The sequence below is a fragment of the Ochotona princeps genome, chromosome 8, assembly GCF_030435755.1.
Source record: "Ochotona princeps isolate mOchPri1 chromosome 8, mOchPri1.hap1, whole genome shotgun sequence".
In the NCBI taxonomy this organism is placed as follows: Eukaryota; Metazoa; Chordata; class Mammalia; order Lagomorpha; family Ochotonidae; genus Ochotona; species Ochotona princeps.
Window position 1 is genome coordinate 11,729,191 of NC_080839.1, and position 21,759 is coordinate 11,750,949.

Here is a 21,759-nt window from a genome sequence, read left to right on the forward strand (position 1 = left end):
AAAAAAAATATATTAAAAAAAAAAAAAATAAAATAAAGTTTCGGACTTGGCGGCGTGGCCTAGCGGCTGAAGTCCTCACCTTGAAAGCCCCGGGATCCCATATGGGCGCCGGTTCTAATCCCGGCAGCTCCACTTCCCATCCAGCTCCCTGCTTGTGGCCTGGGAAAGCAGTCGAGGACGGCCCAATGCATTGGGACCCTGCACCCGCGTGGGAGACCCAGAAGAGGTTCCAGGTTCCCGGCTTCGGATCGGCACCCACCGGCCCGTTGTGGCTCACTTGGGGAGTGAATCATCGGACGGAAGTTCTTCCTCTCTGTCTCTCCTCCTCTGTGTATATCTGGCTGTAATAAAATGAATAAATCTTTAAAAAAAAATAAAGTTTCTTAGCAAATTAGGTAGAGAAGAGAATCTTCTGGAACTGATGCATGAGCCCCCCACACAGAGAAAAGAACAGAATTATGCATAAGGATCAATTTTGGTAACCCTCTCCCCAGCCAGGGAAAATGCAATGAGGATGCCCACTGGCGCGATTCAGCACGAACCCAGGTGATCTAGCCAGAGAAATAAGAAGACATAAGACTAGTAGGTTTGGGGCTGGCTCTGTGGTAGAGTGGGTTAAGTATGTTCAGGATCCCATGTCAGAGTGCCAGTTCAAATCCTGGCTGTTCTCTGCTAACATGCAGAAGACAGTAGAGGATGCCCGGGTAACTTGCGTCCTTACCACCCATGTGGGTGACCCAGATGGAGTTCTAGGCTCCTAACTACAGCCTGCCCCAGTCGTGGCTTTTGTGGGCATGTGGGGAATTAACCAGCAGATGAGAGATCTCCTTCTATGTCTCTATTATAACTCTGCCTTTCAAACAAATAAATCCTAAAAAAAAAAAAAAAGAAAGAAAAGAAAAAGGACCAGAAGGTTTAGCAATAAGTTAATAAAGTTGCTGTCACTCAGAGGCAACATAATTTCATATATATGAAATCCAAAATGATCTAAAGTAAGACTGATCAGAACTAGAGATGGCGGTAGCCTTGTGGCACAGCATAGCCACTGCCACCACATAAGCACAGGTTCAAGGCCCAGCTGCTCCATTTCCAAGCAGCCCATCACTGCAGTCATTTGGGGCAGCATATCGAAAAAAATCTGTCTCTAACTCTGCTTTTTAAATTAATAAAATCTTGCAAAAAAAAAAAAGAATAAGTAAATTTACAGCAAGAGCAATCAATAAAAATTAATTGTTTCTCTAAACCTTCGTGGTAGGGTAAATAAGGAATGTATTTGGAAGCCAGTGCTGTGGCAAAACAGGAAAAGCCTTTGCCTGTGACATCCCATATGGGTGATGGTTCATGTCCTAGCTGCTCCATTTCAGATCCAGCTCCCTCTAATGGCTGGAAAAAGCAGTGGAAGATGATCCAAGTGTCTGGGCCCCCCTACCCACATGGGAGACACATATGAAGCCCTTGGCTTTGTCTTGGCCCAGGGCTGGCTACTGTGGCCATCTGGGAAGTGAAGCAGCAGAGGAAGCAGAGGCAAAGGTGGGGGCGGAGGGAGGAGGAGATTTACTTACTTTTATTGGAAAGGTAGATTTACAGAGGGAATGAGAGACAAAGAGGGAAAGATCTTCCACCCACTGGCTCACTCCCCAAGTAGCCGCAACAGTTGAAGGTGAAGCAATCCAGAGCCAGGAGCTTTTTCTAGGTCTCCCTCGCCAGTACAGGGTCCCAAGGCTTTGGGTCATCCTTCACTGCATTCCTAGGCCGCAGGCAGGGAGCTGACGGGAAATGAAACAGCCAGGACATGTACCGGCGCACATCTGGATCCCAGCACTTGAAGGGGGAGGATTAGCCATTTGAGCTATTGCACCAGGCCCAACTTTGGAAATTTGTGAGTGGTGAGAGTGTTTGTGTGATCTTAATGAGTGACCCAGGGAGGGCTCCTCTGTTCTGTGAATAACCACAGCTAGTCACCAGAAGGACCCAGCACGTGACTCAGAGCTGAGTTTGAGCTGCTCCTCATTCAGGGAGGGATGGCTGCTGGCTGATGCAACTGATCATGCTTAAGTAATGAGACCTGGTTTTGAGACGGGCCTGATAAAAGTCTGTACCTCACCCTATGGCATCCCTCAAAATAAAACCGTAATCCTAAATGTTAATACTTCATTCATCTTGCTCTATGGAATTGCTGGACCTGAAGTATGCCAAGGGAACCCCCAAATATACCACCAATTGGTCAGAGGTACATAAATGGAGGGGAATCCCATTTTGCGGCTGGCCCTGGAGACAAAGGCACAAGGGGAATCCTTATGTTGGACAGAGCCCTCAAGCCTGTTCAGTCCAATGCTCTTGCTGGATGGTAGGCTTCAGGAAGGAACTGTAGGACATCCCAGGTGGGTGGAGATGGAACAAAGTACACAGTGCACAGTTTGGGAAATCAGGCTGTAAAGACCTCATTCTAAACCAAATAGCTGAGAATAAATCTATGACTGCTATACACAAAGAAGTATAAAATATCATTGAGAGGAATTAAGAGGAGTGAACAAATGGAGAAGTAACCATGTGTGTGGGCCGGAAGAGTCAGGTAGGTGCAGGTGAGTGGCGGCAGCGGCTACGTCAGCTCTGACATGCTGGTATCCTGTATCTGAGTCCTGACTACTTGATTCCAGAGGCAGTGCCCCTCCACCACCTCCACCCCCGAAATACACAAGTGAGAGGGGAGGCTTTTCAGTATGCAGAACTCTAGTCCTTGAACATCTAAGAAAGAAAAATCTACTTGGGAGTCAGCATTGTGGTCTAGTGTGTAAAGCTGCTGTCTGTGATGCTAGTACCTGACGTCAGTGCTGGTTCGAGTCCCCACTGCTTCACTTCTGATCCAGCTCTCTGCTAACGGACTGGGAAAGGCAGCAAGGGGTGGTCCACGTGCTTTGGCCCTTGAGCCCATGTCTCCTGGTTCCAGCCTAGCTCAGTCCTAGCCATTCTGACCCCTTGAGGAATGAACCAGCAAATGGAAGATCTCTCCCCTCCATAATCTTCACCCTGTTTGTAACTCCAACTTTCAAATAAAATTTTAAAAAGGAAGAAAGAATAAGAAAATGTATTTAAACCTCTAACATCATTGACAGAAACAGGGGTAGGTGCTGTGGTACAGTGGTTCAAGCTGCCCACTTGAGTCGCCCTAGTCTCACATTGCAGTGTCTGGTTTTGAATTCCAGCCCCTCTCCTTCTGCTTCTGATGCTTTCTGGGGAGCAGCAGCTCAAGCACCTGGGGCCCTCCCACTAATGTGACAGAGCCAGAGAGTTTTTGGTTTCTGGCTTCAGCCTACTTCAGACCCAGTTCTAGCTGCTGTAGGAATTTATGGAATGAACCACCAAATGAAAGATCCCTCTGTTCTATTTGCCTCTGTTTTTCTCAAATAAATAAATTTCTTAAAAAAAAAAAAAAAAGATTCCAGGTGTCAGCATTGTGACTAGCAAGTAAAGTTACCACCCGCAGCACAGCATCCTGTATGGGCATCAGCTCCTCCACTTCTACTCCAGCTCTCTGTTAATGCATCTAGGAGAATCATGGAGGATGGCCCATATGCTTGGGTCCCCAGCCCCAATGGGGGAGACCTAGAAGAAATTCTGGACTCCTGGCTTTGGCCTGGCCCAGTTGTTGTAGCCATCTGGGGGAGTGAACCAGCAGATGGAAACTAACTCTCTCTCTCTCTCTCTCTCTTTCCTTTTCTCTGTAAATCTACCTTTCAAGTAAAAATAAGTAAATATATATATTTTTAAATTCCAGAAGGATCATAGTTATAAATATAAAAGATACACACATAGTTTATAGAAAATAACAAAGTAGGTCAGCTTCCTAACTTGTGTATTGGCAAAGAATTCTAAACAGGCTATCAATGGCACTGTAAGAGCTTCTCACAATCAAAGGATTTTTTAAGAGAGTGAAAAGGGTGATTGGGGAGATCTAGGTCAAAATCCACAAACTTTCAGTTACATGACACAAAGGAGTAGTTCAAGGGATCTATTGTATGACAAGGTGACTAAGTTAAGAATAATCTATTTTATGCTTGAAAATTGTTAAGGGGACAGATTCTAAATGCTCTTATCATGAATTGTAAGTATGTGGAGTAATGCCTATGTTAATTACCTTGTTTTACCCATTCCACTTTATATACATATATAAAAAGCCATCATGTTTTGTACCATAGATACAATTTTATCTTCAATTTAAAAAATTAGAAGCTATTTAAACACCCAAATTCTAAAGACAGAAAAAGAGAGAGGAAAAAAAGAAAAGTAAATCCATGGAGTGGGAGAATTTATTTGTAATGTAAAATCTTGGACATCTAAAAACAACAAATAAAGAAGCTAGGCATTATTAAGTAAGAATTCCCTATAAAATAGACAACACTAACAGACACTTCTCAAAAGAAAATATACAAACGCACTATAAGCATATGAAGTGTGCTGACTTTCTAGTGCAGCAGGTTAAGCTGCCTGGGATGCCTGCCTCCCCCGTGGGCACTGGTTCAACTCTTGACTGCTCCACTTCTGATCCAGCTCCCTGCTAATGCACACTAGAAAGTAGCAGAAGATGGCCCAAGGACCTGGACTGCTACCAACCACATTGGAGTCCAGGAGGGGGTCCCTGGCCCCTGGCTTCCATTTTGCCTAGCCCTGTTAACGGCTATTTGGAGAGTAAATCAGGAGATGGAGGATATCGCTCTCGTTTCTAGTTATCTTTCAATAAATAAATCTTTTTTTAATGCACAATATCATCAATCTCTAGGAAAACTAAATTAAAATACAATGAGGTTGACCATTCTGACAACATCAGGATACACTTAAACAGCAGAAGACAGCTAATGACTGTTTATGAAGGACTCTACTATTGTAATAGTATCGGGGAAATCACTAGGGGAAGCCCCAGAGCCTATGGAACTGTATCATAAATAATAAAAAAAAAAATAAACAACCATCAAAATTCTTAAAATGAAATGAGGTACAATGGCCCCTATCTGAATGCCAAAACTAAAACACACACGTGAAATCCTGAGGACACAAGCACTGGTGGGGATAGGAGTATAAGCTGTGACCACGCAGGCCTTTGGGAAAAGTGTCTTTTACCCAAGCAACATTCCCAGCAGAAATGCCTCCAGACATTCACCAAAAGACACATCCAGCATTGGTAACAGTCACAAGGAGAAACTCCAGAAACATCACCTCTAGTGCCAACTCGGCATCCACATACAACAGAAGACATCAGACACAAACAGGGTCAAATACGGAAGCAGGTGTTGGGCATGGTGGTAGAGTTGCCAGTTGCGATGCCCACGGGGCCTGGCTCCTGTCCTGGTTCCTCTGCTTCTGACTGAGCTCCCTGCTGATGCACATCCTGACAGACAGCAGGTGGTAGCTCAGGTTCTTGGGTCCCTGACCCCATGTGGAAGACTCTGCCAGGCTTCCGGTTCTATCCCGGCCTGGACTGAGCTGTTGCAGGCATTTGGGAAGTGAACAGTGCAGGGAACGGCTCTCTGTTTTTACACAAAACAAAACACTGCATGGAAGAAATGCACATATACTGTATGATTCAATCTACAAAAGCTTAGAAATAAGTAAAAAAAAAAAATTGCTTATGATGATTTGAGGAATAGGGCAGTGACCCGGAAGGCAGGCAGGGGGTACTTCCAGGATACTGCTGGTGTTCCTTGCACTTGGTGGTAACTATACAGGGATGTCTGTTTTGAGCACTTAATGATTCATGCACTTTTCCTCAATTTATATTATACTTCAACAGAAGTTCACTTAAAAACCCAGGAGCCTGCATTGTGCCACAACAGGTGAAGCTGCCACCTATAGCACTGGCATCCCAATGGGGCAGCAGTTCAAGGACCGTTTCTGAGCCAGCTCCCCATGTTTCATCCATTAACAGTTATGGTCTCAACCTGTCAGGATAGGGGTTAAGCAAATGTCACCTCGGGCCAGTGCTGTGGTACAGTGGGTGAAGCTATCGCCAGCATCTGTTATGGGAATGCCTGGCTGCCCTGCCCCTCACTCAACCCCTTCCTGGGAAAACAGCTGGAGGATGGCCCACGTCCTTGGGCCCCTGCCACCTGTGTGGAGGGAGTATCAAGCTCCTTGGCTTCAGCCTGGCCCAGCCCTAGCCATTGCAGTCATTTGCAGAGTAAACCAGCAAAGGGACAATCACTCCACTTCAGACACGCTGCCTTTCAAATAAATAAAATTTTAAAACATACACACACACACAACAGACACACACACCAAAAAAAAAAAAAAAAGAAAAGAAAAGAAAAAACCAACTATGAGTCTTGGAGGCAAGCAGCAGGGGGCTGCCATACAGTTGTTGGGCAACTGAAGACGATTCTGGTTTCTCCAGACTCTCCTCGCCGCCCCATCCCCCATCGCTGGCACCTGCGGGATTAAGTTAAGTATCTCTGAAATGCTAACATCCTGCGGCCACTTCCTTCTTCCATGCTTCCCTGTCTCCTGCTCTTCCTCACCCTTCTTTTCTCCACAACATTCTTGGCTCTGGTTCTGGGGTATTTTCAGGCAGACTGAATCTAAGGGTGAGTCTTTGTTCCCATAGATGTCCCTCTTCCCTCCTTGCCTCCCTCCCAAGACATCAGGGAGGGGGTTAGAAAAGGTAGGGGCTGGCGACCCCAAAATGACACTCCCACAAGTGCAGGAGTTGATGTGGCTCCCCTACAGCAGCGCCCCACACTTGGGGCACCAATAGGCTGGTTATGGGGTGGGTAGACTCAACTTCTTTCTGACTTGAAGCGGAGAAAAAAAAGAATCATAGGAGGAGAATTTGTTCAATTCTAAGCTTCTCTTGCACATTTTCTCCCCGAAGCTCTGACTTCTATTACCCTCAACATAGGCTAGATGATAACATGTTATCTAATCATGTAGTAGGTTCTTTGGTGTTCCACAAATTTATAATAACAAATGGGGGTGGGGTACTCCTGGGACAACTAGAAATGTCTGCCATCTGGGCCAAGACAAGAGAACCACTGTGGCCACAGGCTGGGGTCAACACCAGGTGGGGCATCGTTTGGATAACAATGACCTTTAAAAGACATTTATTTATTGGAAAGGCAGAGTGACATACACACAGAGATCTTCCATCTGCTGGTTCACTTCCCAAATGATTGAAATGAGTTGGCCAAAAGTCAGGAGCCTGGAACTCTACTGGGCTCTCCCACGTGGCTGGCACAGACCCTGGCACTCGGGCCATCCCCTACTGCTTTCATAGGCACATTAGCAAGGATCAGAAGCGGAGCAGCCAGGACTCAAACTGGTGCCCAGATATGGGATGCTGGCATGGCAGGTGGTGGCCTAACTTACTGTGCCATAATCAAGCCCCAATCATGATTTTCAAAATAGCTAACGGTTACTGTGCGATGACACAGCACTGGGCATGGAGGTCAGCATTCTCCATGCCTGCCCCACTCTGCCCTCTGCACAGCCCACGGAGGGCCAAACAGCCATCGCGGAGATGAGCAGAGTGCTGGCAAGTGAAGGAAGGTGCTTCTGAGCCCAGAGATCAGTCCCTATTTGGAGCATTTCATGAAATATACTGTGCTGTACACACCACATTCTCCTCTTGTTAGACTTTTAGCTCATAGGAGTATGATGTGAGATGGACTTCTGCCTGACTTCCAAAGACGGCATGTGTGGGTTGGGGTGGGTGTGTCTGAGGCGACCTGCACACCTGGGGGAGGGCATGGGTGGGGCTGTGCCTGTGAGGGAGTGTGTGTGTGCCAGCACTGTGAGCCTCCTATGTTCTAGGGTGAGAGGGGTGTGGCTGTGCATGGGAGTGAGCTTGCCTGTTGAGGGGGCAAAGGGGAGCTCCTTCCCAGCCATGCACGGATGCCTGTGGTGCCTGCTGGCCTGAGACCAGGTGTTCCAAAGAGCCTGGGGAAACCAGTCTTGCCAGAACCCTGCCCAGGTCACAAGAAATTAGCCCTACAGCATGCAAACCACTCTGACTGCAATGTCTGCAGAGTGCTCCAGCAGTACCAAGTTTAACCCCAAGTAAGTCAGGCTGGCGCCTCTGGGTTCACCTTCCTGCCCTGCCACACGGAGGGCTTGGCCCTTATGCTGCTGTGGCAAGAGACAATTCTCCAGAAGCTCCTTCCCAGGGATGTTGTGAAGAAAACACAAAAACAGATTCCATCTCTCATCAGGGCAGAAATCTGATGAACTGATCCAAACTACATTCCTACCAGCGGGACACAAAATTGCATGTAGCCGGATATGCAATTTCCCACACGGAAATGCAGTGCAAGGGCTCACGGGAGACAGAATGGTTGGAAAACGATAATGACCTTGATCCTGTTGCTTGTTACAACTTTTAAAAACTCAATCAGTGGGGCTGGTGCTGTGGCATAGCAGGCTAAGTCTCCACCCATGGCACCTGCATCTCATATGGGCACCGTTTGTGTCTTGGCTGCTCCACTTCTGATTCAGCTCCCTGCTACTAGCCTGGGAAAACAGCAGAGGATGGTCCAAGTACTTGGGCCCCTGCACTCATGTGAAAGACCCAGAAAAAGCTCCTACCTTCACATCAACCCAGATCCAGCTTCTTTCTTTGTAATTTTGTCTTTCAGATACAAAATAAATAAAACCAACCCCCCCAAAAATGCAACTAAGACAGTGATACTCAATTTCTCAAAAATTTATCCCAATGTAGCAAAATACTCTAATTGCTTTTGCTGATCACAGGTTCATTGTGGGTTTGGTTTTCTTTAGATATTTGCATGTTTTCTAAAAATTGTAACAGTGACATACATCTCTTCTATGGCTAGGCAAAAAAATAAATAATAAATAAACATTAATTTAAAAAATGACCACCCAATAATTAGAGCAAGAACAGAAGCAGAGGGCCTGACGCAATAGCCTAGTGGCTAAAGTCCCTGCCTTGCATGCACCAGGATCCCAAACAGGTGCCGGTTCATGTCCTCACTGCTCCATTTCCCATCCAGCTCCCTGCTTGTGGCCTGGGAAAGCAGTCAAGGATGGCCCAAAGCCTTGGGACCCTGCACCCGCATGGTAGACCCAGAGCAAGCTCCTGGCTCCTGACTTTGGATTGGCTCAACTCTGGCCATTGTGGCCACTTGGGGAGTGAACCAGTGGATGGAAGATCTTTCTCTCTGTATCTCCTTCTCTCTATATATCTGCTTTCCCAATAAAAATAAATAAATCTTAAAAAACAAAACAAAACAAAAAAACAGAAGCAGAATCCAGAACTTCACAAAATATTCCACAGCTCCTTAGCTTCTTACAGGATGTCCTGGCACACTTAGGGGTGTAGCAGGACAATGTGACCCTAGAAGGTCAGGGAGCACAGGATAGCACAGGATTACAGCTGATTGGATAATATCTGCATGAGAACAACCGAATGGCTACCTTTTGTATACCTGATTGGATATCATTTGTATAAGAACAGTTGAGTGGACAGCATGTGTATGAGAACACTTGGTGGAATATACAAGACAAAAGGAGTTCCAAACAAGAGTACAGAAACAGTTCAGGGGTTTTGTTGCTAAGCTCAATACCTCCACCCTTTTCCTATATGACCCTCAGTGTATAAAGTCTGATGCCACTAATAAACTTCGGCTTTGACCATCAGTCAGGGTCCATGCGTGTTATTATCGGCTCCGTGCACCAAGTTCATCGCTGCGGGACAGCGACAACGGGGCACAGGACAGGTAGGGCGGCCACACTCCAAGACAGACACAGGGACTCAGAGAACAGCGCCAGGATGGACGCTGTCCTGTGCACCCTGTCCTCTTAGCCTGGGGCCAGCTGGGGCCCTGCTGCAAGCTCCACTGGCAATTCAAAGACTCCCTAAGATCACAGGATGGCTAGGAGGGAACTAACCCTGCTGAGGCAAGGCAGCCTGGCCTCCCTGTGGGCAGGGACAAGAGAAGGCCATGCTGAAGTCAGTCAGCAAACAGTGAGGCACTGTCTAGCCTGTGCTTCCCTTTCATACTCTCTCTCTCTGGCCACGCAGTTTTTCAGGAACTACACTTGGACAGTGACCAACACCCTCTTGACCCCTGACCTCCAGGAGATGGGGAAGGCCAGAGCCCTCAGAGGCCGGGCTTCCCCATTCTACAAGGAGATGCCTTGGCCATCAATCAGCCCGCTCATCCCTAGGAACAACACCAGTATGGGAACAGGGGGACAGAGAGAAGAAGGTACACAGTGATTTGGACCTGCAAACCGCTGGAGGAAGGCTGGGACACAGTCACCAATGGGTTGACGCAATCTGACACAGTGTTGGCACCAAGCACTGATGGCACATGCTGCTGTCTCTCCCTGTGGAGCAGCAGGGACTGAAGTGGGAAACGCTACGTCTAGCTGTCCCGCCATGGTGACCAGCTGAATGATCCTCTCATTCGGAGTGTCTCTGCTTCCCCAACCCATCTCCCCTGTGCTGCTGCATTCCCACACTCTTGTCAATCTTCAAGGTGGAACATCTGTTGAACGCTCCCCAGCCTGACCAGAGGTGTGCAGGAAACCACTGGAGCCAAGTTTCCTTATTGAAAAATGCAAGACTTGAAAAGTAACCACCAGGGCATCTTCTTCCAGTCGCCGCCATGGCCGCCTACAAGTTGGTCCTGATCCGGCACGGCGAGAGCGCCTGGAACCTGGAGAACCGCTTCAGCGGCTGGTACGACGCCGACCTGAGCCCCGCGGGTCACGAGGAGGCGAAGCGCGGCGGGCAGGCCCTGCGAGATGCTGGCTATGAATTTGACATCTGCTTCACCTCGGTGCAGAAAAGAGCCATTCGGACCCTCTGGACCGTGCTAGATGCCATTGACCAGATGTGGCTGCCCGTTGTGAGGACTTGGCGCCTCAATGAGCGGCACTATGGCGGTCTGACTGGCCTCAACAAAGCAGAAACTGCTGCCAAGCATGGTGAGGCCCAGGTTAAGATCTGGAGGCGTTCCTATGATGTCCCCCCACCACCCATGGAGCCTGACCACCCCTTCTACAGCAACATCAGCAAGGATCGCAGATATGCAGACCTCACTGAAGATCAGCTGCCTTCCTGTGAGAGCCTGAAGGACACCATCGCCAGAGCCCTGCCCTTTTGGAACGAAGAGATCGTGCCCCAGATCAAGGAGGGCAAACGGGTTCTGATCGCAGCCCACGGCAACAGCCTTCGGGGCATTGTCAAGCATTTGGAGGGTCTCTCTGAAGAGGCTATCATGGAGCTGAACCTGCCCACCGGGATCCCCATTGTCTATGAACTGGACAAGAACCTGAAGCCCATCAAGCCCATGCAGTTCCTGGGGGATGAAGAGACCGTGCGTAAAGCTATGGAGGCTGTGGCTGCCCAGGGCAAGGCCAAGAAGTGAAGGCAAGCAGGCAGACCACTCTCCCTGGGACCTCCCTGCCTGCCTGCCCCCTTCCATTCCTCTGCACCCGTCCCCTACACATGTCACACTGACCACATCTGTAGGCACCTTAGGTTGTAGCTGCAGGTGGGGACTGGTGGCCCCTGCTTTCCTCTTAGTCATTCTGTCTCCTGCACCACTCCCTTCACAGTATCTAGTCAGGACAGCAACCATGGGGGCTCCTGTGCAAGCAGAGGGAGGGGCCCCCTGTCCCTGCAGTTGAGAGATCTAAAGGCCCCTATGTGAGTGCACTACTTCCTAAGGGCCTGTTGGAGTAGGAAAAGGGTGGAGCCACGCTAAGCGCTGGCCAATGAGGAGAGCAGGAGGGGCTGCTGTGTTCCCAGGAGCTGGCCCCATGCCCTTCCACAGGCAGGTGGCTGCCTCACCTCAGGAGCACGGGGGCTTTAACCATTCCAGTGGAAGGTGAAGGAACCCACCTGGTGATCACAAAACAAACCCCACCACTTCCTCCCTGACCTAAGAGGAGCTGGCTCCAGAAGGTTGGGGTCAAGCCAGAAACAATGTGATGCATTTACTTTTAACAATAAAAAAGTGGGTGTATATGCACACAAATAAACCTGGTACTAAACAAAAGCCAAAAAAAAAAAAAAAAAAAAAAAAGAAAAGTAACCACCAGGACTAAGAAGCTCTTGCCAAGTTCTTGCCTGTGTGCAACAGCGCTGCCTTCTAGTATGGAGACTGGAGCACTGGGAAGAGAAATATACATGCATTGGTGAGACTACACTTGCTTCTGGCTCCTTGGTGGGAGGCAGCCCATAGGCCGTGAGGTGCCAGCAAGAGAAGAGGCACAGCTGCTCCAGGCTGGCATGACCCAGCCTGCTGGAGAGCCCATGTTCCCTCGCTGTAGGCACCACACACGAGAGATAATGTAAGAAAGAACTCAGCCAGCCCTTTGTCAGCTGGAGCCTCTGTCACTCTCAGCTAATGCCTGCTCCCGGGGCAGCTTCTGGAGATCAAACTGCCAACTGGAGACTGTTTCCAAGTGGAGCTGATGGGGACCAGCTGTAAAGCTGGCCTACAGCTCATTAATCACCCCATGGCTAAACTGTCCCATCCCTCAGGTGTGCTTGACCTTCAGCCTTCTCTAGGGAGGCTCCCAGGTACCATGCAATGCCCCTGGATTTTTGCTTAAGATTTATTCCTTTACTTGAAAGGCTTAACAAAAGAGAGACAGGCAGGCAGGCAGATCTTCCACCTGTTGGTTCATTCCCCAAATGGCCCCCTTGGCCAGGTCTTGTCAATCTTCAAGCAGGCCCAAGCTAGGAACCTGGAATTTCATTCATGTCTCCCACGTGGACGGCAGGGTTCCAAGCATTTGGGCCATCTTCCGCTGCCTTCCCAGGAGCATTAGCAGGGTGCTAGATGGAAGGCAGTGCAGCTGGGACTCACTGCGTCCCATGCCAGTCAGCCTTTTCCGGTGGTCATTCCCCAGCCCTGTCCCTGTTATTGCTCATGCTCTGTCTGTTCTCATCTGACTCCTACACCATTCAGTGTGGTCGTGGCCTCCCTGGGCAAGCCTCATGTGGCTGGTCATACCCGCTCACTTGCCTAAGTTCTCTAGAAGCTGGTCCAGGACCCTCATCACCACCTGACAGCCTGTTGGAAATTCAGGCTCTGAGGCCACATTTCAGATCCAATGAAGTCCAGCCCTCACCGAACGGCCTCCTCATCACCCTCTCCTTACTGTAGTTAATTGGCACCATCGTCAACCCAAAGCGCATGCTGGAAACCTCAGATGCGCACAACTACTTCCAAGGTCTTGACTCCCACATCTCTGGAATGATTACGGAGCACAGCTGCCATCCTGACGTCACCAGTGCCTCATGGGCCAAGCCTTCCTCTTCCCTGAGTCCCATGGTGCCTTATCCGGGAGAGAGTGGACAAGTCTTGTTATGCGTCTGTCTCCCTGTTGGGCTGTGAAGTGTGTGCGAACTGAGCTGATTCACCCGTCCGTACTTCCCAGAGCAAACGCACTGTCTGACACCTACATGGCAAAAAGTTCCATGTCTGCCTAACAAATGACTGCACAAGCAGACAGGTAGAGGTGGCGAGGCAGGGGTAAATTAATGAATGTGTGTCGGAGGAAAGGAACCAAAAGGGAAAGCCAAAATTAGGCAGTGTGCTTTTAGTTTTGTTTTTTGTTTTGTTTTCCTCAACTTTACAAAGTTTGTTTTGGGAGTAAAGTTAATTAGTAAGAAAAATAAAACCCCGTGTGGCACATACGTAAATATGGGGGAGATGATTAATGAATATATTTCTGGGATTTTTTCCTTTTCCTATAAAATGACTCCCCAGTTCACTTATAGTGCCAAGTTCATGGTCACCTATTGGGTCAGAGTGCAGTTTACAAGCACCTCTGCACAGTCAGTGGTCTGGAAGGTTAGCCATTGGGTGGGGAATGATAAGATGGCTAAAAACAAGTGACATGCCTGGGAGGGGCAAAAATGCCCTGGGAAAGATGGGGTTGGGCTGGGGGTGGTTGTTGGGCACAGGCAAGAGCTGAGGAGGCAGGCGCAAAGTGGGGTCAGAGCACCCCTGTTCACAACCTCCACAGGGAGAATTCATTCATGGATTCGCTTTGGGGTCAAAGGGAGAGCATCGGCCAAGAAGGCAAGAGGGATACTGGGCTGGGAGTGGCCCGGGGCACCTTTGTTCTAGGATTCCAGGCTGTGGAGGACAAACCCATCTAACAACAACACCCAGTAATACAAACAGTTCTAGGCGAGGTTTGAGGGCCAAGGTTCAAATCCCAGGAGCTTCTGGGTAGCCTGACAGGCTGGGATGTCTCGCCCATTCCAGGGTCTCGTTCCAGCAGCACCTCACTTCCACAGGGCTTTTCTTCTTGCATGCGGCCTGCACTTCCCTGAATGTCTAAGGCCAACTGCGGGCCAGCTCTCACACCCTGCGCCTGAGCTCCAGGGTCAGTGACTCCCAGGTCTGATTCTAAGAGCACAGAAGTGCACTGGTGACTCAACTTTAATGAGCGGTGGGTGTACAAATTCCAGGTAACCAAAGACCGCTTCCGGAGGCACGTAGCAGGGGAAATCGTGTACCATGTTCAAGGTTCCCAGGCCAGAGAAGACCATGCCCAAGTCCTAGCAAGAGCTCCCCCGCCCCAACTCTGGCACAGCAGGCAACACTCAGTCCCTGACAACTGCATAGCATCCACTCCTCTGCATCCCTCACCAGGTCCTCCAAATGCCAACCCTTCTAGAGCAGGGCTAATTCCCCAAGCCAGTGGTAGCAGTCGTTCCTGCCTTAATTTCTTCAGTCAGTGACCCTGCTACGTGGGTCTCATTTTGCCACAACAACGGCCCTGAGGGCTAGAGCTGTCTAGAGAGGCAGAAGTAAACAGCCCATCACTTTGTGGGAGGAGAGAAACAGTGACAACATAGTAACTCAGTAACACGCAGATGGGAGACAGTGGGCTGTGCCAGGAGAGAGAAAGAAAAAACAGGGCCGGGTTAAGGGCACTGAGCAAGGTCAGGGTGGGACGAGGGTGTGGCTTTCAGGAGAAAAGAAGGTGGGTCCTGCTGATTTCTGGGGTGGAACATTCCAGCTGAGGGAAGAGGCAGGGCAAAGGCCCCCTGGGATGGGGAGCATCTCAGTGTGTCCAAGAACACACAGCAAAGAGGTTTGCCAGAGTCACTGGCTCATTTTCTCTCCCTTTATAGAAGACTCATCACTGCACTTGGCACTAGATCCTTGAAAATGCTGGGTAATCCTCTGCCTGTAAGCACCAGCATCCCATACAGGCACCAATTCATGTCCTGGCTATTCCACTTTCCACCCAGCTCCCTGCTCATGGCCTGGGAAAGCAGTAGAGGATGGCCCAAAGCCCTGGGACCCTGCACCTGCGTAGGAGGCCTGGAGGAAGATCCTGGCTCATTAGGATCAACTCAGCTCTGGCCTCTGGCCATTTAGGGAGTGAACTAGTGGATGCAAGATCTTTCTGTCTCCTCCTTTGCTCAGTTAAAAAAAAACACACTTTCAAATAAAAGTTAATTAATTAATTAATTAATCAAAATGCTGATCAGGAATGGTTCCCAAAGGAGCTGATAACACTGGTGAGAGGGAAGCTAAAAGGGTGATCCATGACATTGGCAACCCCAGGCAAAAAGACCTGGTCCTTTCCCCGTGGAGGAGGGGCAGGGCAAGGCAGGGCAGGGCAGGGCAGAAGTTCCGGGAGACTCCTCAGAGGACACAGGGCTGGAGGAGTCACTCAGCTCTTACACGGGTGCTGCTAACCACGCTGGCTATGCTGACCCTACTCACTGGTTTTCCCGAGCCTAGGAAAAGAAGCCTTCCAAACACCAGGCCAGGAAAGAAAAAAACCTCTGAAGCTACAGAGAGGCATGGGAGGTGTGTGCCCCACCTGGGCAGCCTCAGGACTAATACAAAGGTGGATAACAGATGAAAAGATCTGGGGTGAGCCGAGCTGGGGAGTGTGGCCAAGACTGAGACCACCTGCCCTCATCAACCACCCCCAACCCTGGGGAAGCAGGAAGTGACAGCCTAAAGACCCTAGAGCCTGTTCATGTGGGGCAGTGGAGCACCACCGGGGCAGGCTGTGCCTGCTTTGACCAGACACTACCAGCACCTCCTCAGAGGGCTTGGTCTCAGGCTCTAGGCCTCTGTGCTGCATCTGGGGAGGTCAGCTCAGTGGTGCACGGGGCCAGGTGATATCAGCTCTATTTACCCCGCCTAAGGAAAGTGCATTTCTCCACCAGGCAGACTACAAAAGATGGACCAGCCAAGACCCGGGGAAACTCCCACGCCCCAGGCTTTATCCCTTCTGATAGGGGCTAGACGGGCCCTGGATTCTACTGGCTGGATCCAGATCTCCGCTGCACTGAGATGAGGAGGTAGTGTTGGATGTATCAACAGCGGATCCAGTGACTACAGGTTCCCAACTCGCAGCGTGGCCTTCAGGGCCTCCTATGGCTACTGGCAGTAGGGCACTGACTCTCACGGCTCCCACGGATGGCTCTGCCGTCACCACCAGCTACCCACATCCCTCCAGTTCTTCGGGCTGGGAGGCTGCCCCGTGTGGGCCTCAGCTCGCAGGTCAAGAGGCACCCGGCAGAAACGGAAGCTGCCACCTGAGCATCCTCACCTTGTCCCATGGGCATCTTCTCAGATCACACCTGGCAAAGCCAGTCCCTTCCACCCTGGACCACTCCAAGCTGCCTTCCATGCTCTGCTCTAGAGATGACTGTCAGCTTGCCCTCAAATGCAGTTCAGCAGGGAATCCCAGTCCCTAAAACTGCCTGCCTGACTGACAGATAGCTGGGCCAGTAACTCTGCTCCTGGGGAAAAGAAACAGTGGCAGACCTACTTCTCAGAGGCCAAGTCTGCACACTGATCACAAGCTACCCCATTCATTTCTGAATATCTTCCTTCTCTGCCTCCCACTCACTATGCCGAGCAGGGGGTTTTGGCCTGGGTAATTGGTTTGTTTACGGCCATTCCCAGGACTTCTGAGCGGCAGGGGTGGGAGGAAACTTCTGTGGGAAGTAGGGAAAGGGGAGTGTGCCTTGAGCTGTGTGGCTGGTGAGTAACCTCTCCCAGCGCCTTGCTAACTACTTGAGAACTGGCCAAAAACCCATGTGAGGGAAGAAAAAAAACCTACCACCAGGCCATGCGAGGCCGGCTGAAACTCCAGGACACCCACAGCAGGCAAGCTTATGTTTGGCGCCTGGCAAAGACAGAACAATAACCAAAGCTTAATCGGCCCGCTTCTGCTGAATAGTGGAAAGCGTTCCTTGGCGATGTGTGCAGGGAGCCGAGGAGAGACCTCCCAGCTCTGCTTCCCTGCGCTGGCTGTCCCAGTGACATCATCCCTTCTGCCACAGCTCTGGGCTCGGAACAAACTCAGCGTCCACGCAAGTCCCTAGCCTTCCCACCCCCATGACATCACCAGTCCACCCACCAACAGACCACTTGCTATGGACCCCAGAGCACCCTCAGCTTCTCCACCCCAGGGCCAGGGGCCAGGGGCCACGCCAGGGCTAGCTGTGGGGCTGGGGGTAGGGTGGGAGGGGTCTCTGCCTCAAGTGCCAGGCCACTCCATCACTCTAGGCTGCCCTTCCCTTGGGATGGTTTCCCCACTGCCCCCAGTCTACCCCACCCCACCCTCTACACCTCTATCGTCCTGGTGCTGGCCCCTTTGCGGGCACTTGCCTTATTCTGTTCTGCTTCAATAGCTCCCCGAGGCCTCACTCTACTCCTCCAAGCAAGCAAGCGTGTCTTAATTCAGTTCTGATTCATCCAAAGCACAAAGCACAGTACCTGGCAGACAGCAGACAGCACTGCAATCACCATTCCTCTCAGGGTGTGTATGTGGGGAGGGGGTGGGATACAGAGATGACTCTAACAGCAGAGGGACACTACAGTGGACAGACAATGAAACAGCCGAAGCCGGGGGGCATCACGGAGGAGGTGCCCGGCGGTCCTTACCCTTCTTGAACTCCTCCAGCATGGCATCCAGCTTGGTGTCGTGGAAGACAAAGTGCACCGGGTGGTTATAGAAGCGGGTGATGGTCTTGAGGGGGGTACAGTCGTCGGGGTCCACGAAGGCCAGGTCCTTGACGTACAGGATGTCGACGATGTTGGACTGCTCATCCTCATACACGGGGATGCGGGTGTAGCCGCTCTCCATGATCTCGGACATGGTGTTGAAGTCCAGGATGGCATCGCTGCGGATCATGAAGCAGTCCTGGAGTTGCGTCATGATGTCCTCCACCGTCTTGGTGCGCAGCTCCAGGGCCCCCTGGATCATGTTGAGCTCTTCCTTGACCAGGTCGTTGTAGGGTTCCGTCACCTTCAACATCTCCATCAGCTTCTCCCGGTTGTAGACCGTGCGGATCTCCTGGCCCAGGAAGAAGTCCAGGAGCTTGCTGATGGGGAAGCTGAGGGGGAAGGTGAGGAACATGAAGCATTTGGTGAGGATGATGGTGTTGGCGCCCACGGCCAGCCCATGCCGGGAGCACAGGGCCTGAGGTAAGATCTCGCCAAAGATGACGATGCCGATGGTGGAAGAGGCCACCGCCATGAGGCCTGAGCCGATGAGGTTGTCCAGGAGGATGGTGAGGGAGGTGTTGACCAGGACGTTGCCCAGGAGCAGCGAGCACAGCAGGTAGTTGCCTTTGCGCCGGATGGGCTCGATCTTGCGGGCGTAGCGCTTCTCCTTGTCAGTGCCACAGTTCTGCACAATGCGCAGTTCCATGGGGTCCAGGGCCATGAGGCCCAGGTTGAGGCCCGAAAAGATCCCCGACAGCACCAGCAGCACCGTGATGAGTAAGATGTGCAGCCAGAGGGGCAGGAGCCTCCCGGTCTCCTCCACCATAAACAGCAGTGAGTCCTTGTCAGTCCACTTGACCCAGGGTTCCCCGGCATGGGCCCGGGTGCACAGCGCGTACAGCTTCATGTTCTCGCTGCGCCGCAGGAACTTGGTGAGCACCACGAGCATCCCGGACGTGTTCCCGCGGCTCACGTTGACCAGCTTCTGGACCACCAGGTCCTTGGTGAGCTCCAGGCAGTTGGTGGAGTTGCGGGCGGCCTCGGCGTTGTCCACCTCGGTGAAGGAGATCAGGTTGCTGGAGACTTCACCCAGGCTCTGTCCATACAGCCGCAGGTTCACCGTGCTGCCCTCGGACACGAAGATGATACCGTTCTCGTCCATCCCACACGACTTGTTGCAGCTCGCCAGCCTCATGCCCAGGATCGTGCCCCGCGGCGGGGTGCCCTGGCCCCGGGCCCCCCGCGCCCACAGCAGCACCGGCAGCGCCAGCGCCGCCAGGAGGAGGCGCCCTCGGGCCGGCCCGCCGCCCGGGTGCCCGCCCCCACCCACCGGCGCCATGTTGCTCCGGCTCTGCCGCCGCCGCCGCCGCCGCCCGCGCCCCGCCGCCCCGCGCGGCCCCGCTCGGCGCCGCCGCTCCTGCCGCTCCGCCGCCGCCGAGCCAACTGCTCGGGCCGCGGGACTGACGTCAGGTCAGCGCCCCGCCGGCCCCGCCCCGCCCGCAGGCCACGCCCCGCCGGCCCCGCCCGCGGGCCCACGCCCCTTATTTGCATGCGAGGTCCCGCCTCCGCGAGCGCGCGGTTCGGGCTCCGGCCCTTAAGGGGGTCCTGGTGCTTAAGGTGGAGCGGCGAGGGGAGCGCAGGAGCTGCGGGGCGGCCGTGCGCCCCTCCTTCCGCCTTCGCGCCCTTGCACGCCCTTCCGCCCCTGGAGCCCCTCGCCGCCTTTCCCTCAGCTTGTCGCCCCCGGGGCCCGCGCGGTCGCACTTCCCGCCGCGCGTGCTCGGCTCCCAGCAGTCTACAGCTCGGTTCGGGGTGGAGGGTGGGTTTGGGGTGGGGCGGACCCTGTGGCCCTAAATTGGCACGAAGGAGGGTGCGGGGAAGGAATGCATTTCCTGATTTAGAAAAAGGGAACTGCAGGACTCGACGTGGGATTGCAGCCTGTCCCTCTCCCCCGGGAGACTTTCGAGGCCCCCCTCCACTGCTGGAGGTTTTGCTGACCTTATCCCAAAGCCAGAATGAAGTCCCTCTACCCCCATTCCCAGCCTCACGCCGACGCTGGCCAGTGGCTGCCCGTTAGAACCAGCAGATTTGGGGAACTACGGTTCAAGAGGCGCCAGGTCACGGCTTATCTCCTATCATCTCCATTTTTAGGCACTAGCCTCGATACAGCACCTGTACCTCCGGCGCACATTCAAGGCTCTGAACTGGCCAAAGCCCCTGAGGCAGTGCAGTTGACACAAAATAACCAAGAAACCAGGAAACCACTGCTAATATTCATCTCCTCCCACGACCCTAAGAGGGAGCAAGTATTATCCCCGTCCCTACTGATGCTGAGATTGAGCCGAGGCACTGTCCGGTTCGGTTCAGATTGGGATCTCAAGCGACTTTCTTCACCTGTAATACAGTTACTGAGGGGTCAGGGCAGGACAGCTCTGGGAGTGTCCAGGCAATGTCATAGCTGTAGCTCCACTGCCTGCCCTTCTGGGGACCAAACCCCGAGTCCCAGATCACGGTGACTGGCTAGCCTGGGCAGCTGCCTGTGGAAATGAGCTGACTGCCCTCTTGGACAGTCCTGCCTCAGTGTCAATCAGCAACTATGAAGGGAGCGTCAAGCATCCGGGTGTGTGGATTGGGAAGGAGGCAGGCACGCCCAGGTACAATCGTTGCAGAGGTGTGCCAAGAACAGCAGCTATGATGGTGACTGCTGGGGTCTGCGAGCAAGTGTTCCCCAGCCCGGGGAGGGACCCAGTGAGGTGTGTGTCTGTCTCTCTGCAACAGCCCCATGTGATGATTTGTAATTTTGGTGCGCTGGGTGCCAGGAAAAGCAACGATCAATACCTGCCAGAAAGAGCCTGAACAACAAAAACAGCAAGTGCTGGAGGAGGCGTGGTGGCAGAGGGTTCTGCAAACCAGCCAGCCTGAAGGAGGTGGCTCATTCCACATTCTGCAGAATGTCCAGTAGGCCAGCCTTGGGATAGGCACCGGCCAAAACAGAACCCCTGCAGGGCATTGTGCCCTCCCTGTCACTACCAACCACCTGCACTGCCACGCAAAGCCAGCCCCACTGTCAGGAAGATGTATGCCGCCTGGCCACCTTGCCTCTTTCCCGTACGGGGCCTTCGCTCTCCAGACTTCAACACTTTCCCATTCTGTTATCGACTAAACTGGCTATTTTTATCCTGCCCTTTTCAGGCTGTCTGCTCTCAGAAGTTCCATAGGTACACGCCGAGCCTAGCCGCAGAAGCCAACAAAAGAAAGGGGAAAAAAGGCTACTTGGGGTAAAAGCGGGATCAGTGAAGAGGAGCTAGTAGGAAAAACCAGCAATCAAAAGGCAAAGCTATCTCAGTTACAGTTAAGTTCATTACACCCATCCAGGAGAATAGTCACATCATGATTTACGCGAATAGGGCAGCTTCAATAAAGATATGAAATGGGAGCTGGCTTTGTGGCATAACAGATAAAGTCGCTGCCTTCAGTACTGGCATTACTCCCCTATGGGCACCAGCTCAGGCCCTGGCCGCTCCACTTCTGATTCAACTCCTTGCTAATGTGCCTAGAAAAGCAGCAGGGGATGGCACAAGTGCTTGGTTCCCTGTACCCATGTGAAAGACCCAGAGAATATTCCAGACTCCTGGCTTTGGCCTGACCAAGCTCTGGTTGTTGTGGCCATTGGGGAAATGAACCAGCAGAAGGAAGATCTCTGTCTCATCCTCTCTCAGTGTAACTCGGACTTCAAATCAAAATAAATCTTTAAAAAGAGAGCAAGGCAAAGGGTATGGCATAATGACTCGGAGGCTAA

The 21,759-nt window shown here is 51.9% G+C and overlaps 2 protein-coding genes across 3 annotated transcripts in view; one reads left to right on the top strand and one right to left on the bottom strand.

The window, feature by feature from the left end:
- CNNM4 (cyclin and CBS domain divalent metal cation transport mediator 4) overlaps window positions 1–19,408 on the bottom strand; it is a 43,801-nt gene extending 24,393 nt beyond the window's left edge. Inside the window, exon 1 of one of the 2 annotated variants that reach the window (XM_012928565.3) lies at window positions 17,901–19,408. In XM_012928565.3, the coding sequence (XP_012784019.3) occupies window positions 17,901–19,302 (1,402 nt within the window). In that variant the 5' untranslated portion in view covers window positions 19,303–19,408. The remainder of the gene's footprint in view (window positions 1–17,900) is intronic. The other variant, XM_058667580.1, reaches the window with a different exon arrangement.
- Window positions 10,601–11,740, top strand: LOC105941533 (phosphoglycerate mutase 1). The gene has a single exon (XM_058667583.1). It carries the CDS (start codon window positions 10,617–10,619, stop codon window positions 11,379–11,381), a length of 765 nt encoding a protein of 254 aa, XP_058523566.1. The 5' UTR covers window positions 10,601–10,616; the 3' UTR covers window positions 11,382–11,740.
- Window positions 19,409–21,759: the final 2,351 nt, after the last annotated feature.